The sequence below is a fragment of the Vulpes vulpes genome, chromosome 7, assembly GCF_048418805.1.
Source record: "Vulpes vulpes isolate BD-2025 chromosome 7, VulVul3, whole genome shotgun sequence".
Taxonomy (NCBI): Eukaryota; Metazoa; Chordata; class Mammalia; order Carnivora; family Canidae; genus Vulpes; species Vulpes vulpes.
The window spans coordinates 31107358-31125610 of NC_132786.1; the positions used below are offsets into that span (position 1 = coordinate 31107358).

The 18253-nt window shown below is 43.9% G+C and overlaps 1 protein-coding gene across 17 annotated transcripts in view; it reads right to left on the minus strand.

Annotated features, from left to right (window-relative positions):
* Positions 1-18253, minus strand: part of TACC1 (transforming acidic coiled-coil containing protein 1) — a 118663-nt gene that overhangs the window by 52583 nt on the left and 47827 nt on the right. For 6 of the 17 annotated variants that reach the window (XM_072763487.1, XM_072763491.1, XM_072763482.1 and 3 more), the window contains exons 2-3: positions 3307-3493; positions 2227-2342 (exon numbers count right to left, since the gene is read on the minus strand). The exons of 1 other annotated variant lie outside the window; for it this stretch is intronic. In XM_072763487.1, coding sequence (XP_072619588.1) covers positions 2227-2342; positions 3307-3467 — 277 coding nt within the window. In that variant the 5' untranslated portion in view covers positions 3468-3493. Of the gene's footprint in view, positions 1-2226; positions 2343-3306; positions 3855-18253 lie in introns of those variants that run through there. 10 more of the 17 variants (XM_072763485.1, XM_072763483.1, XM_072763488.1 and 7 more) reach the window with 6 other exon arrangements.

An 18253-nucleotide genomic window follows, 5' to 3' on the forward strand; every position in this document is an offset into this window, starting at 1 on the left:
GGAATTTTTGTTCACTGATATCATTCTTGGTCAGACCTGGGCTTTGGGAGTATTTTTGTATTTCCTTGTATATGTATAATAAGGTCATCAACAAGACTCTGAACTAACTTTACAGGTTAGGCAGAAAGAGTTCTCAAAGGCAGAATACTACCAGGCTGATATGCAATCATCCTACTATTTAAACACCGTAAACGGAAAGATTTCTTAATATGGAGTAGTAATTTTCCAGACTGTACACTCTCCCTCAACCCCTACCAAATACATGGCCTTCAATCATGATCTACTTTGCAGAGCTTCCCTGGTCCATGACTCTAAAGACAAAAAACTTTTAGAAAGAATAAAAAAAAAGAGTGTGAACTAGAAGTTACCAAAACATTTAAAAAAGAATCAGTGGCACAGGAAGGAACAAACATTTGGGTCTCTATGGTTCTGGGGGACTGTCTCTATGCAATTAGCAAAGAATCTGACAAGATGAATCAGACTACCAGCTGACAGAATGGCGAGGAAGGGGCCTCCCAAGCTGAGAGCAATTGAAAGTAACTTTCAAATAACTACTTAACATGTCTGGTGAGCATTATTTAAATGGGATGGGAAAGCTTCAAAATAGGTCTTTCCAGCTTTCAAATCTTTCTGAACTGCCAGTCTTAAGAGAGGAAAAAGAAAGCCACAAATAACAAGTGCATCTTCCATGCTGTAAAGCTCTTAAAAAAAAAAAAAAAAAAGTTGAATTCCTAACTCCCCATACCTATGAGTGTGACCTATTTGGAAATAGTACCTTTGCAGATGGAATCAAATTAAGATGAGGTCATACCAAATTAAGAGGGTCCCTGTATTCACTGACTGGTGTCCTTAAAAGAATGTCATGTGAAGGCACAGAGGCACATGGGAGAAGCCTGCCATGTAATGAAGGAGACAGAGATTAAAGTTACACTGCCACAAGCCAAGGAACACCAAGAATTACACTAGCAACCACCAGAAGCTACAGGAGACAAGAAAGGATTCTTTCCTAGAACGTGTGGAAGGAACATGGCTCTGTTGACACCTTCATTTTGGACCTCTAGCCTCCAAATCTGTGAGAATACATTTCTGTCATTTTAAGCCATTACAAAATGTTCCAGACTTCCCTTTATCTGGTTACCTTCAGCTACTGTTCCCTCCCTAGTCACTCCACTCTAGCCACACTTGGCCTCTTCAGACTGGCCCTCAAAACCCTCCCACCATGGGGCCTCACCCCACCCCAGGCTGGTCCTGCTTCAGACCTTTGCAGATAACATTCCCTCTGCTGAAAGGGTTCTCTCCCCAAGAATCTGCAAGTCTGTGCCCTCAATCTTCCTTCAGGGCTCTGCTCAAGTTCCTTTATTGGCAAGGCTCCGGCTAATTACTCTTCAGCATCTCTTATCCCTACTCCATACACCCTATTCCTCCTTCCACTGCTGTATTTAGGACAAGCTGACATATATCTTGTTTAACCTTTAAAAGATCCATCTTCCTCTATCTATAATGTTAGCTCAGTGAGAGCATCACTTTTTCACTGCTGAATCACAGCACACTCCACTGAGTGGATAAACAGATTCTATCAGGACAGGTGAAATTTTACTCAAAATTGGCTGTGTGACAAAAAAGGTTTCTGCTAATTAAATGGAACATCAGAAGCTTTTGTAGATGAAGGACAGGCTCAAGGTTGAGCTCTGAGGGGGCTAGGAGACAATCTCTGTGCCAGGTTTTCTTAGGTAGACAGAGAGGTTCCCCACCATTCCTATGTAGCTTAGGGGAGAGGTAAACAATTTTAAAACAACTTCTTAAGATACCTTCTTATCTACAAAGATCAACTCTTAACTAGAATTTTTGTCTCCAGCCACACACACACACCCCTGGAGAAAGTGACTGAACCTGAGAAAAATCTAAACATACCTCCATCTCTGCATTACTATACACACTTTTGTTTTTTAGGGGCTGAGGGGAAGGGCCCAGCAGAAATGTTCGATAATGATAATCTCATCCTGCAACTGTACAAACTACTTAGGAAGAAAGCCTCTGACCACCACATTCCTAAAAAACAAACCAACAAAAACATTTCAAAATAAGCCAGGAACTTTAAAACAGCTCTTTCTTCGTAATTACTCAATCCAAAGCTTTTAAGTGGCCCTAAATTAACCTTCTTCCTTCTCTCTTTACATTTTCAAAACTTTAAAACAAGAGAGGCAGAAAATGAAAGCCTTTCTTTACCTTGGGTTTTGGCCTCTGGTCCTGCCAACCCTAGTGATGAATCACGGGATTCCTTGAGAGGCGATCTGATTGGTGTTTCGGCTTCAGGGGTCTCAAAATTACCTTCAGAATCCGAGCTGCCAAGGGGGAAAAATGAGGAATTACCACTTTCAACGGTATTTCCGACACCCTTTACAGTTTATATATCGACAAAGGCTAATGTCCAGCATTTTTGCCTAACTTTACAACCCACTAGTCCCTGCTGAGGCAGGGACTGGCCTGTGGGAGCTCACCATGGGGTTTTCTCCAAGGGCCCTTCCCCACCTTCAGCCTGGCATCCTGTCTCCCTGATATTCCTCAGTTCTCCGGGGCTTTTCTCCATCACCATTTATTTTTGAGATCATCCTTTCTTCCGACACCCCTCCCAAAGCGCTTTTCAACAGACTCTTATTATTCTCACCAGAACCCTTCTTCATAGATTTAAAAATTAAGATTGCCTCCTCCCCCTTAAAATTAAGTCAGCTCTCGCCATGACGGCTTTTTCTTGGGCAGGCCTCTACCTGTCTGGAACTCACTCGTTCCGAAGCTGAGAATACTGTCACCTGCCTTCCTCAATCACTGGGTGACAGCTCAGCAAAGACCACCATTTCTCACCAGCTGCTAGGGGCCTGTCATCACGCGACCTTCTTCACCAAGGCTGCATTTTCGAGGCACAGGGGGACACCAGGAGGGCCTGGGCGCGACTTCTTCCCCACAGGGAAGGCCCCAACTTGTACCAGATGGGATCCCTGACACTCGGTGTGTGTAGGGGCGGGGGCTGGGGTCTCGAAGCTTAGAGAACGTGACAAGCAGACCGGGATGCGGAGAGACTGCGCAGTCTGGGTTAGGTTCCGAAAGCTGGTACCGAACTGGGGGAAAGGGGACACCGGACCGAGCACCCTGAACTTCCGAATGCACAGCGGGGAGCCGGTTACGGGTAGGGACGCAGCACTGCGATGGCAATGGTTACGCGGGCGAGCGACCACACACACGCACACAGAATGAGCCGCAGATGGATGGATGGCAGCACGTCTGCATCTCGGCGGGGATGCGTGTACTTGCCTGAAACTCAAGGATTTGGTCTCGGCTTGCGAGTCCTCGTCCTCGGGGTCGCCCTCCGGCCCTCCGGCCTCTTCCTCTCCGGCGCCCCCGCCGCGCACCGCGGACCAGGTCCATTTCGCCCACTGCACTGGGGACAGGATCTGCCAAGGGCTGAACGCCATGAGCGCGGCTCCTCGGGCTCCAGCTCCTAAGAGTAGGGGAAGGGGGAGAGCCTTTTTTCCCTTTCAAAATGGAGGGAACGGGTGACAGGCGCCCGTAAGCGTTTCCAGCGGAGGCGCGGATGTGGTTCAACGAGCGCCGTCGGGGGCCCGGGTGGAGCGCTTCCTCTCGGCCGCAGGCAGCGCCGCTTCCTCCTCGTCCTCCTTCCCGAGCGGCGCGGCCGCGGCCACCTCCGCGCCAGCGACCCCCGCCGGGGCGATGCCTCTCGTGGGGCCTCCTCAGGTCCCCGGGCCGCGGCGCCGGGCGGCTCCGGGTCTCGGGCTCCGGGGTCTCGGGCTCCCGCCTCCCGGCCGGCGGGCGCGCATCAGCTGCGGCGGGCGCCGCGCCCCAGGAGCCGCCCCCTCGGACCGTACTATCGGCGCGCGCGGGCGGGGGCGGCGGCGGCGGCGGGCCTTTGAAGTCGCCGGCGCGCCCGCCCGATCCCCCCGCCGCGGCACCGCTGTGGTCGCGCCCGGGCTGCGGGAAGGGGGCTGCCCCGCTGCGCCTCGGAGCCGCCGAGCGCCGCTGCGCCCCCACCGCTCGGGCCGCGGCGGCTGCAGCAGCCGGGAAGATCCATTTTCTGGGTCCGCGCGCACTGGACTCGTCCTCCTTCCCTTCTTAATTTTATTTCTTCTTGCTACCGTGACCTAATGGCGTTGTGACATTGGACCGCACGGAAAGGAAGCCCCTTATTTAAAAAAAAAAAAAAAATCAAAAACCAAAACCAAAAAACTTCGAGGCCGCCGTTGCCTGGTGCTTCTCCCCCTCCCTGACTTTGACAGCGTGGAAGATTTCAGCTGTTCGCCTCCGGCCCTGTCACTCCCAGGATCTGGAAATTCCTCAGCAACGCTCTAGAAGCAGCCAAGCACGGGAATTGTAGATGCTTTGTCCCTCCCCAGACCGCGCTGGTGGACGCTCTGGGGCCAGGTCTCGGGTAAAGGGTGCTAAATTACCCTGTGAGATCACAGCCTGGTCGGTTTCCCACTCTCCTTTTTGGAGGCTTTCTCTTCATGACTTCTATGTCTTTGATTTCTGACTTCGTTTGCTGGTTCAGAAGTATGCCAACAGGCCTGATGAAGGGAGCCTTCGAAATAAAAACCCTCTTTATGCTGGAAGGCAGAGGAAAATAGCAAAGCTCTCCTTGGATTTTCTTCATTTTCCATCTAGGGATTACTCCTCTCAGAGTTTCCAATGCACCAAGGAAGCCCGCTGCCACAAACTACAAACACCAGGCTTCACCATCTCCTAGCCTGGATAAGGCGTTTCTTCTACTGCTGTAATTTCCCGAGTTTGCGGTGAATCTGTAAGGTGGCTGCAGGTTCTCGCAGAGAGAGCAGCTCCAGAATGTAGGAACAAAGTCATGCTGAAACTGCAGGAGACCATCTCCCCTGAAAGGGGTTGGCCCTGCTTAGAAGTCATGACTGTCTTACACATTCGATCACAAAAACAGAAGCAAAAATAACGTAAGATAAGGCATGGCAACTAGTCTTACCGTAGGAGAAGGGCAGAGGTTTGCCTGAAGTCTAGATAAAGCGGTTGGGGTGTCAGGATGCCCTTCCCAGAGATAAACACAACTGTCATGACTGTTCTGAAGACTACAACAATGGGAAATAAGCAGGATTTTTTTTTTTTTTTTTTTAGGTCCACATGAAATACATCACAATATTCTCCAGTTTTTGGTTTTTTTTTTTTTTTTTTTTTTTTTTTTTTTTTTTTTTTTTAGGTGTATGGCTATTTAAACCTCCAAAATGTAAGGTCCCCCAGGTTCCTGGATTTGACACAAGTGTTCTGATGCCTGGAACTGCATATTACCCCATGTAAATCAGTAACTGGCATAACCCAGGTCCTGTTCATTCTTCCTCCTGAGTAGTTCTTACATCTTTTCATTCCTCTGCATCCCTACTGTGACTGACATATAGTTCCCACACTGTCCATTTTTCGTAGGTCTACTGTATTTGTCTTCCAACTTGTTCTATCTCTGAGGGTTTTCCCACCCGAGGTTACCCACCTGACTGATAGGTGACTTATGCTCTAGTCTTGCTGTTTCTGTTCCTCTTTACTCCCAGCCCTTTGTATGCCTTGCCATAATCAGTATAGAATTGGTTCTGAACTTCCAGTTTGTCCCAGAGTCATCTGGAACACTTCTTTAAAAATACTCATCCAGATTACCAGCAGGACCAGGAGATCTGTGTTTTTTACCAAATATCTTGGGGAATTATTTTCACAGGATAAATTTGGGAAACAATGACTAGCTTGGACTAATTGTTGCTTCAGGAACAATTTCCCTTTTGCCTGCAGAGTTTTGCACATTTTCCCCTCCCCCTTACTTCTACCTTGAGCTCCCAGACCTGGATTGCTCAAACTGCTTTCATCACCCAGCTCGAGTGTCTACTCTAGGAGAAAAGGCTGATTTCTTCCTGCTTTTACCATCTCTATACCTCAAACTTTCATAGAAACCTTTACTGTGGCCCTTAGATGGTTTTGACAGGGGACACTATTAATAGTTATACCAGATAGCAAGCATAAACCAGGATGTTCCCGGGATGTCAGGTCACCCTACACTTAACGCACAATATATAATGTGTTTGTTTATATATATATGTGTACCACTTGTAGACCATAAGCTCCTAAATGGCAGGGACCACATCATATTTTTTATTTATTTTTGTTTCACCAGACATTAGGACAGGGCCACAGACTTAGTAGGTGTTGAGTAAATGAACAGAAAAGGAATATTCTAGTTTAGTAATAGACCTTATGAGTTTGGCTAGGATGACATAAGTTCTGAAAGCCTAACTCCTCCTGGGGAAATCAAGTTTTGGAACCAGCACAGAGTAGAACGTGGAGTAAGTAATAGCATCAGTAAGATAAAGCCTGACCTATACAGCAATTTCTTGAAACTAGAGAAGCAAATGCCCAGGTTTCTGAACATCGCTCCTCTGCAAGCTTCTGGATTTAATGTGAACAGCAATAAAGGAAGTAATTACTCAGTAGCTTGAATTTATTTTATTGTCTAGAAGTTCAAGTAATGAAGCTGATATATCAATTTTCCTGTAATTCTGGAAAGAATAGGCAAATTAGAAAACAGATATCCTAATTGAGGTAAACCACTTTGCTGCTACAGCCTCAGCATCACAGAGAAGAATGTCTGTAAATACATGACCATGTAACCACATGAAACTAATTTGTTTTGGAAATGACTGAAAGCACAGAAAGGGCCCTATCTGTTCTTTTCCTTCCTCTGCTTCTTGCCCTTTTCAGAAGCTCTGGATCCATACGCCTTGAAAATCTGAAATGTAACTAACTCCCACTCCACAATTGTGGTGTGGCCAGGCTAGGCACACTCCATGCCTGTAATGGATGCTCCAGAGGGATCTGCAAGATGGGTCTCTTCGGTTAAAAAAATAACAAAACAAAATAAAATAAAATGTACGGGTAAGCAAACTCAAACAGGCAAACAACTAATCATTTCATAGCACTGCTATTCTGGAAAAGCCCATAGGGATGGGGCAGGAGTTGGAGGCAGATGTAGTTGGGGCCTAATTGGTATAAATCCTGTATATCTGATAAAGAGTTGATCTTGGGATGCCTGGGTGGCTCAGCGGTTGAGCGTCTGCCTTTGGCTCAGGGCATGATCCTGGAGACCCGGGATCAAGTCCCACATCGGGCTCCCTGCATGGAGCCTGCTTCTCCCTCTGCCTGTGTCTCTGCCTCTGTGTGTGTGTGTCTCTCATGAATAAATAAACAAAATCTTAAAAAAAAAAAAAAGAGTTGATCTTAACTCAAGTTGAACTTGATCCTGTAGTGGGGGAAGCAAACACAAGAGCCTCCCTAGGTAACATAAAGGAGTGTTGAGGCCATAGTAGTAGCTGTGCCATCTGGAGAACCCTGCTAGCCTGTGGCTAAGGGGCAGTCCTACCCAGTTCCTGGTGTCCAGGGTTGCCATCTAACATTCTCCTGAGTGAAACTCAAATCATGGATTTTATAAGATATCTTCCAATCCATCTTTAATGTTCTTAACGAATTTAAATTGTCTTAAAACTTGTGGAGGCCAACATGGTACCTGACAAAAATAAAGCCATCCGTGTGCTGGGTGGCCTGCGGAACCTAGATGGGCAGAGGGGAGTCATCAGGTTTTGAGCAAGTAACATTTCCATTTAGAAAGATCATTCTGGTAACAACCTGGGAGCTGGGAGGGAAGGAGTCAAGATTGGGAGATCTGTAGAATCACATTGCCTTGCCCCCAAACTACTTAGAGGAAGCGGATGCCCTCTCCCCCTGGGAGGGTAAAGAAGCAGAACTGAAAGTTGTGTCCTTAGCTTTCACTCCACTTGTTCAAGAAGTATCAGAGTTGTAAGCAATCCAAGCATGATGGGAACACTTTAACAGGGGAAGGACAGGAAAATCTACTGCTAAGGAAACCAAGTTTCTGACAGCCAGTAAAATGAGAAAGCATCTGCTATGAGATGATGTTGAGGGGGTGGAGGAGGCCAGGGAGGAGGATAGGGCCAGGATGGCATGAGGGGATTGGCGCTGAAGTCGCCACAGGGAAAACTGAAAGGTCAGGCAGGCAGACAAAGCCGTCAATGTATCCGTATTCTCTCACAATTTAGGAATCTGGTGAGCAAGAGATACATCTAACTCAACTATGATTGCATGCCAGATTGATGATGTAACCAAAGGAAAAAGCACTGGCCTGTGCAAAACTGAAACGGAGAACAGCAACTCGGTTGACATGCCTCAGTGGAACCTCCACAGAAAGTCTCCCCCTCCTCAGCCCTGCCTTTGGAGAGCCATTTGTTCACTGGATGAGGTTTCCAAGACATGGTAGGAATTCCCTACATGTGGTTACTCTATCAACCTGATTCCTGAATGTTCTCTCCTCACTCACCAAGCGAAACATTCTCCTGAGGTCCCTAGGACATAATGATTTAACAGAACCTTGTATCAATCAAGTTTCATCTGATCCTTATAGTCATTCTCCTGGTAGCGGGGCAGGTTTTCTTATTCTGTTTGCAGATGAGGTAGCTGAGGCAGAAAGGGCAACCACTTGCCTGAAGTCAGACAGCTAACTGGTGCCAGAGCTGAATCTAGGATGGTAGTCTCCTGTCAGGATCTATCCTGACTCTATCAGGATTGGAAGAAATCCAATCCAGCGCTCTATCAGATTGGAAGAAAGCAAATGTACTCGCAGCCGCTCGGTAGCTTGCCATTGGGTCAGCTAGACACTCCTGCTGTTGCAGTCCTGGCTTCAGGATTACCTGCTTTTCTGACCGACTATAGTCTAACCAGGCAACAACATGCTGATGTCTGCACAAGACAAGATGGCCAATAAGGGCATCTGACATATGCAAATGTGTTAACATGACAGTCTTAACCTTCCGACATCAGATGTTATTCTTACCTATAGGCCACCTGTAGAATCACAGTCTTCCCTCTACTACCCAAACACACCCAAATCCGAATTTGTGCTATGCATTTACACTGAAAATTATATCATAAAGAGAACTTCCTTTCTAATTTTTTTTTTAAATTTATTCATGAGAAACACACAGAGAGGCAGAGACAGAGGGAGAAGCAGGCTCCCTGCAGGGAGCCTGATGCGGGACTCAATCCCAGGACCCTAGGTTCTGGGGTTCACGACCCAAGCCAAAGGCAGACAGACATTCAACCACTGAGCCACCCAGGTGCCCCATCCTTTTTAATTTTTTTAAGAGAAAAGCCAGATTTATGTCCATAGTTAATACTCTTTCAGAGCTCCAGATTAAAAGGGATCTAGATTGCCTCTATTAAAGATGCTCCCCACCTAAGGCAAGCTCAGAGACCTTTGTCTAAGCTTTGCTCTGATGAATAACTCTTGTCAGGACTACCCCTCTGATCTATTTCGTTCTGTATCACAAAAGTAAAGTTTGACTTTCCCAGAAATTATGCCATTCAACACAGATCACGATCAGACTTATAGCAGAGTTATACTATGTCAGCTTCATTGGGAAGTAGGGGAAAAAAAACTAAATCTATTTTATGATGTTTGCACTGAACTAGTGTCATTTAAGAGCCAGTTCTGTGAGGCGCTCTCTCATCCCCATCAGACAACTGTGACTATGTTTATTGACTTTATGAGAAAGTTCACTTTAGCTCTACCCTGGCATGGAAGAGTACTAGAGAAACAGTTGTTGAGTATGAAGGACCGAAACAGAAATAGGTCTGTTAATTCTAAGTCAGGAAAAAAAACCTCAATATTATCCCTAATTCTTCCCACCAACTACCACAAATCCAAAGTTGAAAATAAGCCAAGAATAAACATAAAAGATCTAGTTAAAGCAGTGAACGATCTTTAAATTTAGAAATATCTTCCATTCCAGGAGATATAAGTGGTTTTTCTGGCTAAACAGCATTACTGCAATTACAAAGCCTGTTAAACAGGTAGACCATCTTGTAAAATTATTGTTATTGACTTAGCACATTTTGTGTTCTTCTATTGAATTTATATTCCTTTTCAGTAGATTAGACATTAAGGAAAGTGGGCACTCTGAATCAGGCAGCTTTACGTGTTTGGCCTCAGACAAGAAAACTATCTGAAACCCTTAAGTTTTTTATGACTGTAAGTTTCTAATAATGAACATTACTCCAAATTTGAGAGATCTAGATTACTTCACTTACCTTGGTTAGGCAGAGGATGGAGTCTAAGGCTTGTGTTAAAGAGGATGAAGGAATTTAGGAAATTGAAATAGAATAGTACTCCTTCTCTTGCAGCCATTTTATTCCCTTTCCTCTACCCTACCTGGAAAATAAATCTCCCAAATAACACACCTGGAGCAATACAGCAACACTGATCGCATGACCCAGGTTTTCTGAGATCATTCTGATATCAAATATTATACCCACTTTCCTTGTAAATACATGTCCCACTTTCAATTTATGAAATATCGTCACTAAGAAGTTAGAAGATAACAGATGGAGATGACAATTGGAAAGGACAGCAGAGATGGCTGTGGTTAGAGGGGATGGTTGGCAGGGAGGAGGAGTTTGCACCCAGATGGAAAATAAAAAACCACAAAAAGCTTTCCAAAATAACTGGGACACCCACTCTACTAAATCCTCACTTGGGGATGAGGGGTGGATTTCATGACAGTAATTCTCTGTGACATAACCTTCCCATGTTTCTAAGAGAAAAAGGTGGGAAAGTAAGTAGCAAACTCCATGACATGATACGAAGCCTTCTGGTACTTCCAGCCTTTATCTTCTTCTTTAAAAATATAAAAAAAGATTTTATTTATTCATGAGATACACAGAGAGAGAGAGAGAGAGAGAGAGAGGCAGAGACACAGGCAGAGGGAGAAGCAGGCTCCATGCAGGGAGCCCAACGTGGGATTTGATCCTGGGTCTCCAGGATCAGGCCCTGAGCTAAAAGCGGCACTAAACCGCTGAGCCACCCGGGCTGCCCCAGCCTTTATCTTCTTAAAGCAGAAGTTTAACTGCCCTATTTGAGTTCTGAAACCACATGTGTGTGAAAATTGAAGGAAAATAAGTCCTTTAACTTCTCTGCTATAGTACAAAGTGGGAAGAAGGGAAACCTGTCCTTTTTAAGTATGTTACAATATTTTTAAACTCCAAATGTTAACACGTTGCTCATTTTCTTCTCTAATAAATATAAGCTAACCAACTAGCTGAATAAATGGAAAGACATTACAATGTGTCAACTTGGTAAAACTAAATATTTAAAGATGGTAATACTACCCAATTAATAAGTCTAATATTAGCAATTTCAATAAAAATTCCTAGGGCTTTTTTTCTTGGGATTTGTCAATATTTTCCAAAGTTTTATTTAGAAAAATTAACAAGTGAGCATATTTTATATTCTTTAAAAAAAAAGTCAAGAAGGAAATGAGGTCTATAAAATATTAAGATACATTTATGCCAAAATAGGCATATCCTTGTTCTGTGAAACAGAATGTAAAGCCAAGAAAAAGACTCTTACAAAATACAGGAATTTATTATATGTAAAGAAGATGTTATAATCCAGTGGGGAGGGGAAGGTTATTTAATATGTGGTTGGGGAATAAGGTGGTTGGCAATTGAAAAAAAGACCAAGTAAAACCCCTACCCCAGAGCATAACCAAGATAAATTCCAGATGGATTAGAATGCTAAGTAATAATAATCAAACCATGGGGAGAAAACAATCTAGAAGCAACAGAATCTGTCAAAGCTCTGTCAGCAGGATGACTGTCCAATCTTCCAAGTAATTAGTGAAATCACACATAAAATAAAGATTGCAGATTTGGCTACATAAGAAGAGTAAAGCTTCTAAATGTTTGCCTTCAAATCAAAAGGCAAACAACAGGCAAATGACCAAAGCTATTATTGTTTTTACCTAAGGAACTCCTGAAAATATTAAGATCATCGAAACCCTGGCAGAGAGATGAGCAATTATCACTGCTAGCTATGTATCAGGCACTATACTAAGCACTCTTAACATGAATTATCTCCTCTAATCCCCATCCTCTAGCCCTGGTATTGGAGGGTATATTATTATGAGGAAGGTATTAGTATGGCTCAAAAAAAAAACAGTTCAAGTTGCATACGTTTTCAACTTCTAGAGCAGGGGTTAGCAAGAGGAGTTTCAGAAGATTGTGACCTCTCTGCAATCATATGCAAAATGATATGCATGTGTGTGTCTGTGTGTGTGCACATGCAGGTGTGTTTATTTGCACCCATCTCTCCCCACCTCGTCCCCATACCATCAAGTTCCACCCCAAAAACAATGCTTTAAGGCTGATTAATTTCTGAATCTGAAAATGGATTCCTCCAACAGTCACAGGGAAGTTCTGACCAAAGGAGCCCTTACACGGAGAACCCAGACCTGCGAGAGATTAATATAAGAAGCAGCAAGCTTGGATGACACGCAGAAGGGTGGAGCTGCAGGTACTAGTGGGCAGCCTGTGGGATAATCTAAGTGACACCCTCATTACAGGGAGGCATTTGCCTGGGGAGCCAAGGTGCCATTAAAAAAGAGATTTTCCCAGGGACTTCCTACCGATACGCATGAACATCTGCAAAGACGTACAAAATTGAGCCAGGATAGCAAAGATGTACTTTATGTGGAAGGAGCAAAAGAATGAGGTTTACCATCTATCTCTTTTGGGGTACTTCCCTTTTAGAGTGGTGTCTTCCAAGAAACCATGTTGATGAGGGACACTGGACTCCAGTAGACCCCTCTTCTGCACCATGTTCCTTTTCGTAATTTCAGTTACCTGCAATCTATTCCAGGGTCTGGAAGCAGATGATTCTCCTTACACATGGTCTAAAGGTCAACAGCAGCCTAACACTAGGTCCCCATGTGTATGTCATTAACCTCACTTCATCCCATCACATGGGCATTTTAACATCTCACATCATCACAAGAAAGGTGAGTGAAGTACAGTAAGACATTGTGAAAGAAAGACCACATTCACATGGTTTGTATTACAGCATGGTGTTATAATAGTTCTAGCTTATTGTTAATTAGTGTTGTTAATTTCTTACTGCACCTAACTGCTAAATTAAACCAAATCATAGGTATTTATAAGAAAAAATATAGTGTACATAGGGTTTGGTACTAGCTGTGGTTTATGCATCCACTGAGGGCTTGGGAATGTATCCCTCGTGGGTAAAAGAGGACAACTATACTAGCCATGCCGCATCTGGAACAAAGTGGGAACTGTGGTGGGGCTCAGTGGGGGACAGAGGCATGGGACAGGTTGCCAAGGCCCAGGCCTGTGCAGCAGGAAGCTTAAGAATCTGAGGAGCTCTCTTTAAGAGAACCCCAAAAGAATCTTGTGAATACAAGGTGAGGGCCCCTCTAGAGATTGTAGGGGGTGCCTACCCAAGTGAGGCGTCCTTCATGGTAAATTCTACCCTGCCCAGAGGGCAAAAGAGATCCTTGTGGTTCAGGAGTGCCCAGCAAGGCTTCAACTTGTAAGTGAAAATATCGATATATTGAGGCACTGACCTCCTCTATCTTCCAAGAGGGAATGAAAAATTTTAACTGTGGGCAGTTTGATGAAACTGTTGGAAGTTACCTCCTATACAAAGTGTGAAACATAACTCATGGTTCTAATGCTTCAGTACAGGTGTAAATACACACACACACACATACATACACGTATACATTTTAATTAAGATAAAAAATAAAAACCATAACACTTCTCTAGTCTCGTGTGCCTTAGGGATAATCTAAGTGACACCCTCATTACAATTATCCTTCAGACTTCCACAACCACCAGACCACAGCCTACCTTCCCTGGACGGCCATTATTTCCTTATTTCTTCTGATGAAAGAGCCCCCATTTCCCCTGGGCACATGGCCAGCAGGTAGAGGCCACATTTCCCTGCCTCTTCTGCAGGAAGGTGTGGTCTCCTAAGTTCGTTCTGGCCTGTGGGATGTGATCCAGGTGGCAGACACAACTTTGGGGCAGCATGTCTTTAAAAAGACAGCTGCTTGTCCTTGCCTCCCTGTTGTGGGCTGATGCTGAGCCAGCTTCTACAGTGTGGACGAGGATCACACTTGGGAAATGGAACAACAGACAGATGACAGAGCCAAGCCAGGCTGACCCGGAGCAGAACAGCCTGCTGCCCTGGACCAGCATACCTGAGGGCTGTTATGTAAGAAGGAAATAAAAAAGGACGCCTGGGTGGCTCAGTGGTTGAGTGTCTGCGTTTGGCTCAGGGCATGATCCCACAACCCCGGGATCGAGTCCCACATCGGGCTTCCTACATGGAGCCTGCTTCTCCCTCTGCCTATGTCTCTGCCTCTCTCTGTGTGTCTCTCATGAATAAATGAATAAAATCTAAAAAAAAAAAAAAAAAAAAGAGGCAGCCTGGGTGGCTCAGCGGTTTAGTGCCGCCTTCAGTCCAGGGCCTGAGATCCTGGAGACCCGGGATAGAGTCCCCACATGGGCTCCGTGCATGGAGCCTGCTTCTCCTTCTCATTTGTTCAAAAAACAATTTAAAGTGAATACATTATACTCAGGCATTATCAATGCCTTGGCAAAAGGAAGTAGAAAATCCATACAGTATTACCATATCTTACATGGTGAGGTACTCAGAATAGTAAGGATAACAACCTTGCTTATGGTACTTCTGTAAGATAATACAACAAAGTAATTGACTATGAGTCTATATGAAAACAGTTTCTAAAAAAATATTTTATGAGTACCAGAATCATTATTAACACCAGTTGGTGTTAAAGCCAAAGAACAACAATGATTGCCTGTCTCTCTCTCTCTCTCTGTACTCTCATGAATAAATAAAAATCTTAAAAAAAAAAAAAAAGAAAGAAAGAAAAGTCCAACTTTGTGCCACTGAACCATTAAGTCTGTTGGTGAGAAGCAGCCTCACCTCCCCCTTCACAATACAACCTCTTTTGGGGCATTTTAGCATCTTAAACTCCCTTGGATGGCAATATTAAATGAGTGAGACTCAAGCCTGCCACGTGGATGAGATGCTCTATCCAAGAAACAGGACTGAGCCCACCCTTCCCCCTACTGTAATGACCTCAGCTGTAATACTGCCCTTCTGAAAATTAGGCAGTATCATCTTTAGAGATGACAAATGCAGATGAAAAAACTGAAGGGAAGAGGGACACTCTGTTTCCTGCAAAGGCCAAGTTTTCCAGGCAAGAATGGATGTGGTATTATATGAAGGATATAATCTTCTTTGGGAGAATATTATCTTTAATTCTTCTTGAATATATCTTGAAAATCATATGATTTTATACATCCAGAAATGCTATATAATAAAAATGAGTATCTTGCCAATTCAAAGGCTAAAATCATAAGTGACTCACATTCTATAAATAAATTAATCATTGTTGTTCTTTGGCTTTAACACCAACTGGTGTTAATAATGATTCTGGTACTCATAAAATATTTTTTTAGAAACTGTTTTCATATAGACTCATAGTCAATTACTTTGTTGTATTATCTTACAGAAGTACCATAAGCAAGGTTGTTATCCTTACTATTCTGAGTACCTCACCATGTAAGATATGGTAATACTGTATGGATTTTCTACTTCCTTTTGCCAAGGCATTGATAATGCCTGAGTATAATGTATTCACTTTAAATTGTTTTTTGAACAAATGAGAAGTCAGTGACTCCAAACCTAAGCTCACTTAGGTTTGAGAAGTCAGTGACTCCAAACCTAGATCTCACTGAGCCACAGGAATTTTTAAATGGAAAGGACCTTTACCAGAGAGCACTGGGCTGAATATCCTTGTTTTCAAATGATCACATGAGTCCTTGAGACATTAGGGATCGCTCAAGGTGCAGTCAGGCACCAATGTTTGTATAACTAGGACTCACACCTTTCTGGCAGGAAGTATAAATTCTAGGCTTTCTCCCCAACCCTAAAGGATATACATACTTGGTATGTGTAATGGAGACAAAACTCCCCCCAAACCTCACATTCACCTCATTCATTCATTCATTCATTCATTCATTCATTCATTCAAAGTAGGCTTCATGTCCAGGATGGAGCACATCACCTCATTCTAAAAGGCAACCTGAACTGTTTTATACAGCAAATAATTTTTTTTAATTTTTATTTATTTATGATAGTCACAGAGAGATAGAGAGAGGGGCAGAGACGCAAGCTCCATGCACCGGGAGCCTGATGTGGGATTCGATCCCGGGTCTCCAGGATCGCGCCCTGGGCCAAAGGCAGGCGCCAAACCGCTGCGCCACCCAGGGATCCCCACAGCAAATAATTTTTTATACAAATAACATTATGCTTTGTTTTAAAAGTATTTTAAATATGTCTAAGGGAAAAGAATATATATGTTCATTCTTTCATTCAATCATTCCACAGATTTTACAAATGACAAAACAAATCCAGTTCTTGTCCACATGGAGTTTGCACATTAGTGAGTTTAGAAAGCAAAGAAATAAATATGTAACTTATAAAGCATGAAGAGTTCTATATCAGAAAAGCACAGGGGCAATGAGGAAGGCCAAGGGAGGGGGTGGTCAGTGGTGATAAACCAGGGAGGGGACAGGCTGAGTCCTGAGGGATGGATGTGGGAAGGTAACAGCATCCTGGCAGAGGGAACAGGAGCCTCTGCTTTGGAGCAAGTATAGCTAAAGTGAAGCCCGTCAGGGGCAGAACTGTCCAGGTGGTTTTGGTGGCGTAGGAAAGGTACAGGTTGTCCAGAGGGCCTGCTGAATCGTGGTCTCTGAAAAGGTGAATTTTTGATGACACAGAAAAGAACAAAGACAAAAGGAAAACTCACTCATAGTTGTGCTTTTGATAAACAGCCACTGTTAAAATGCTGGTGAGCCGTATACCCTGTTCTTATCTTTTTCAAAGGACTTTTTACATCTGGCATCAAGTTATTCCTATTTTTCTAGTGATTATCTGTCTTTCCTGATTAGAAGTGGCTCCATGAACACAAAGTGCCTTGTCTACCTTGTTCTGTCTGCTGATAATATTTGATGACTGGCTAAATAGACAAAAACTTCCACATAATCCTCTTAAAAATACACTAGCATGTACTCATGAGCATGGATAGATAGGCAGACAGGCAGATACTTTTTGCACAAATGGGATTTATTTTTAAAGATTTTATTTATTCATGAGAGAGACAGAGAGGGAGGCACAGACACAGGCAGAGAGAGAAGCAGGCTCCCTGCAGGGAGCCCGATGCAGGATTTGATCCCAGGACCCCAAAGGCTCAACCACTGAGCCACCCAGGCACCCCCCAAAATGGGATTTAAATATCATACTGCCTCTGCTAGATGTGAGGACTCTATTCCTACTTCTGTTTTCAGCAGAAGCTCTGCTCTCCAGGGGAGGAAATAGGGAGCAGGATGTGAAACCAATGCCCTTCCCAACCCCCTAGAGCCCAAGTGTTCTGCTCTCTCTCTCTTAGCTGCAGTAATAAGCCTTTCAGTGTCTCCAACATTTACACAATTTGTTCCCCATGGAGGGATACTTAGGGAGTTCACTCACTATTCCTCATTATAAGAGAAACTGTGACAACCCCACACATGCATCTTTTCACATGTAGACAATGATTTCTTAAGAGCTAAAACTATAGAAATGGTATTGTAGTGTCAAAACAAACACATTTAATAGTTGGAGACTAATAGCCAAACTGCCCTCCAGAAAGGTTTGTGCTAATTTATCTTTTTATTTTTTTTATTTTTTAATTTTTTTTAATTTACCTTTTTAAATGACAGTGTATGAGATAACCTTTTCCCTAAACCTTAATCAACACTGAGTTCAGTTCATCTCTAACTATGGCAGATAGGAGGAAAAGACTTGCCATTGTTGGTTTTACTTGAACATGTCTGATTGCTAAAGGAAGTCTGAACATCCTTTAATGTAGTTACTGAAACACTGGGGGACTTCCTCCCTTCCCGTCCTCCCTTCCTTTCCTTCTTTCTTTGGTAAATAGAGGATTTATGTTTCTTGCCTTAAATCAGCAGTTCCGTGTGGTCCCCAGACCAGCAACATCAGCACTACCTGGAAATTAGCAGTGTAAATTCTTAAGACCCATCCTGAAACTACAGAATTAGAAACTCTGGGGCTGGGCCCAGCCTCTGGGTTTTTGATCAACAGCAAGTTCAATATTTCCTCCATCAGAATGGTATTTGTGGACCAAATTTCATTTACTCTTTCCTTTCATTCAAATCTTCTGAACTATCTCAACAAGCCCCAGGAGTCCAGGGCATCACTAGTGCCCACCTCCCCATGGTACCACGTGACACC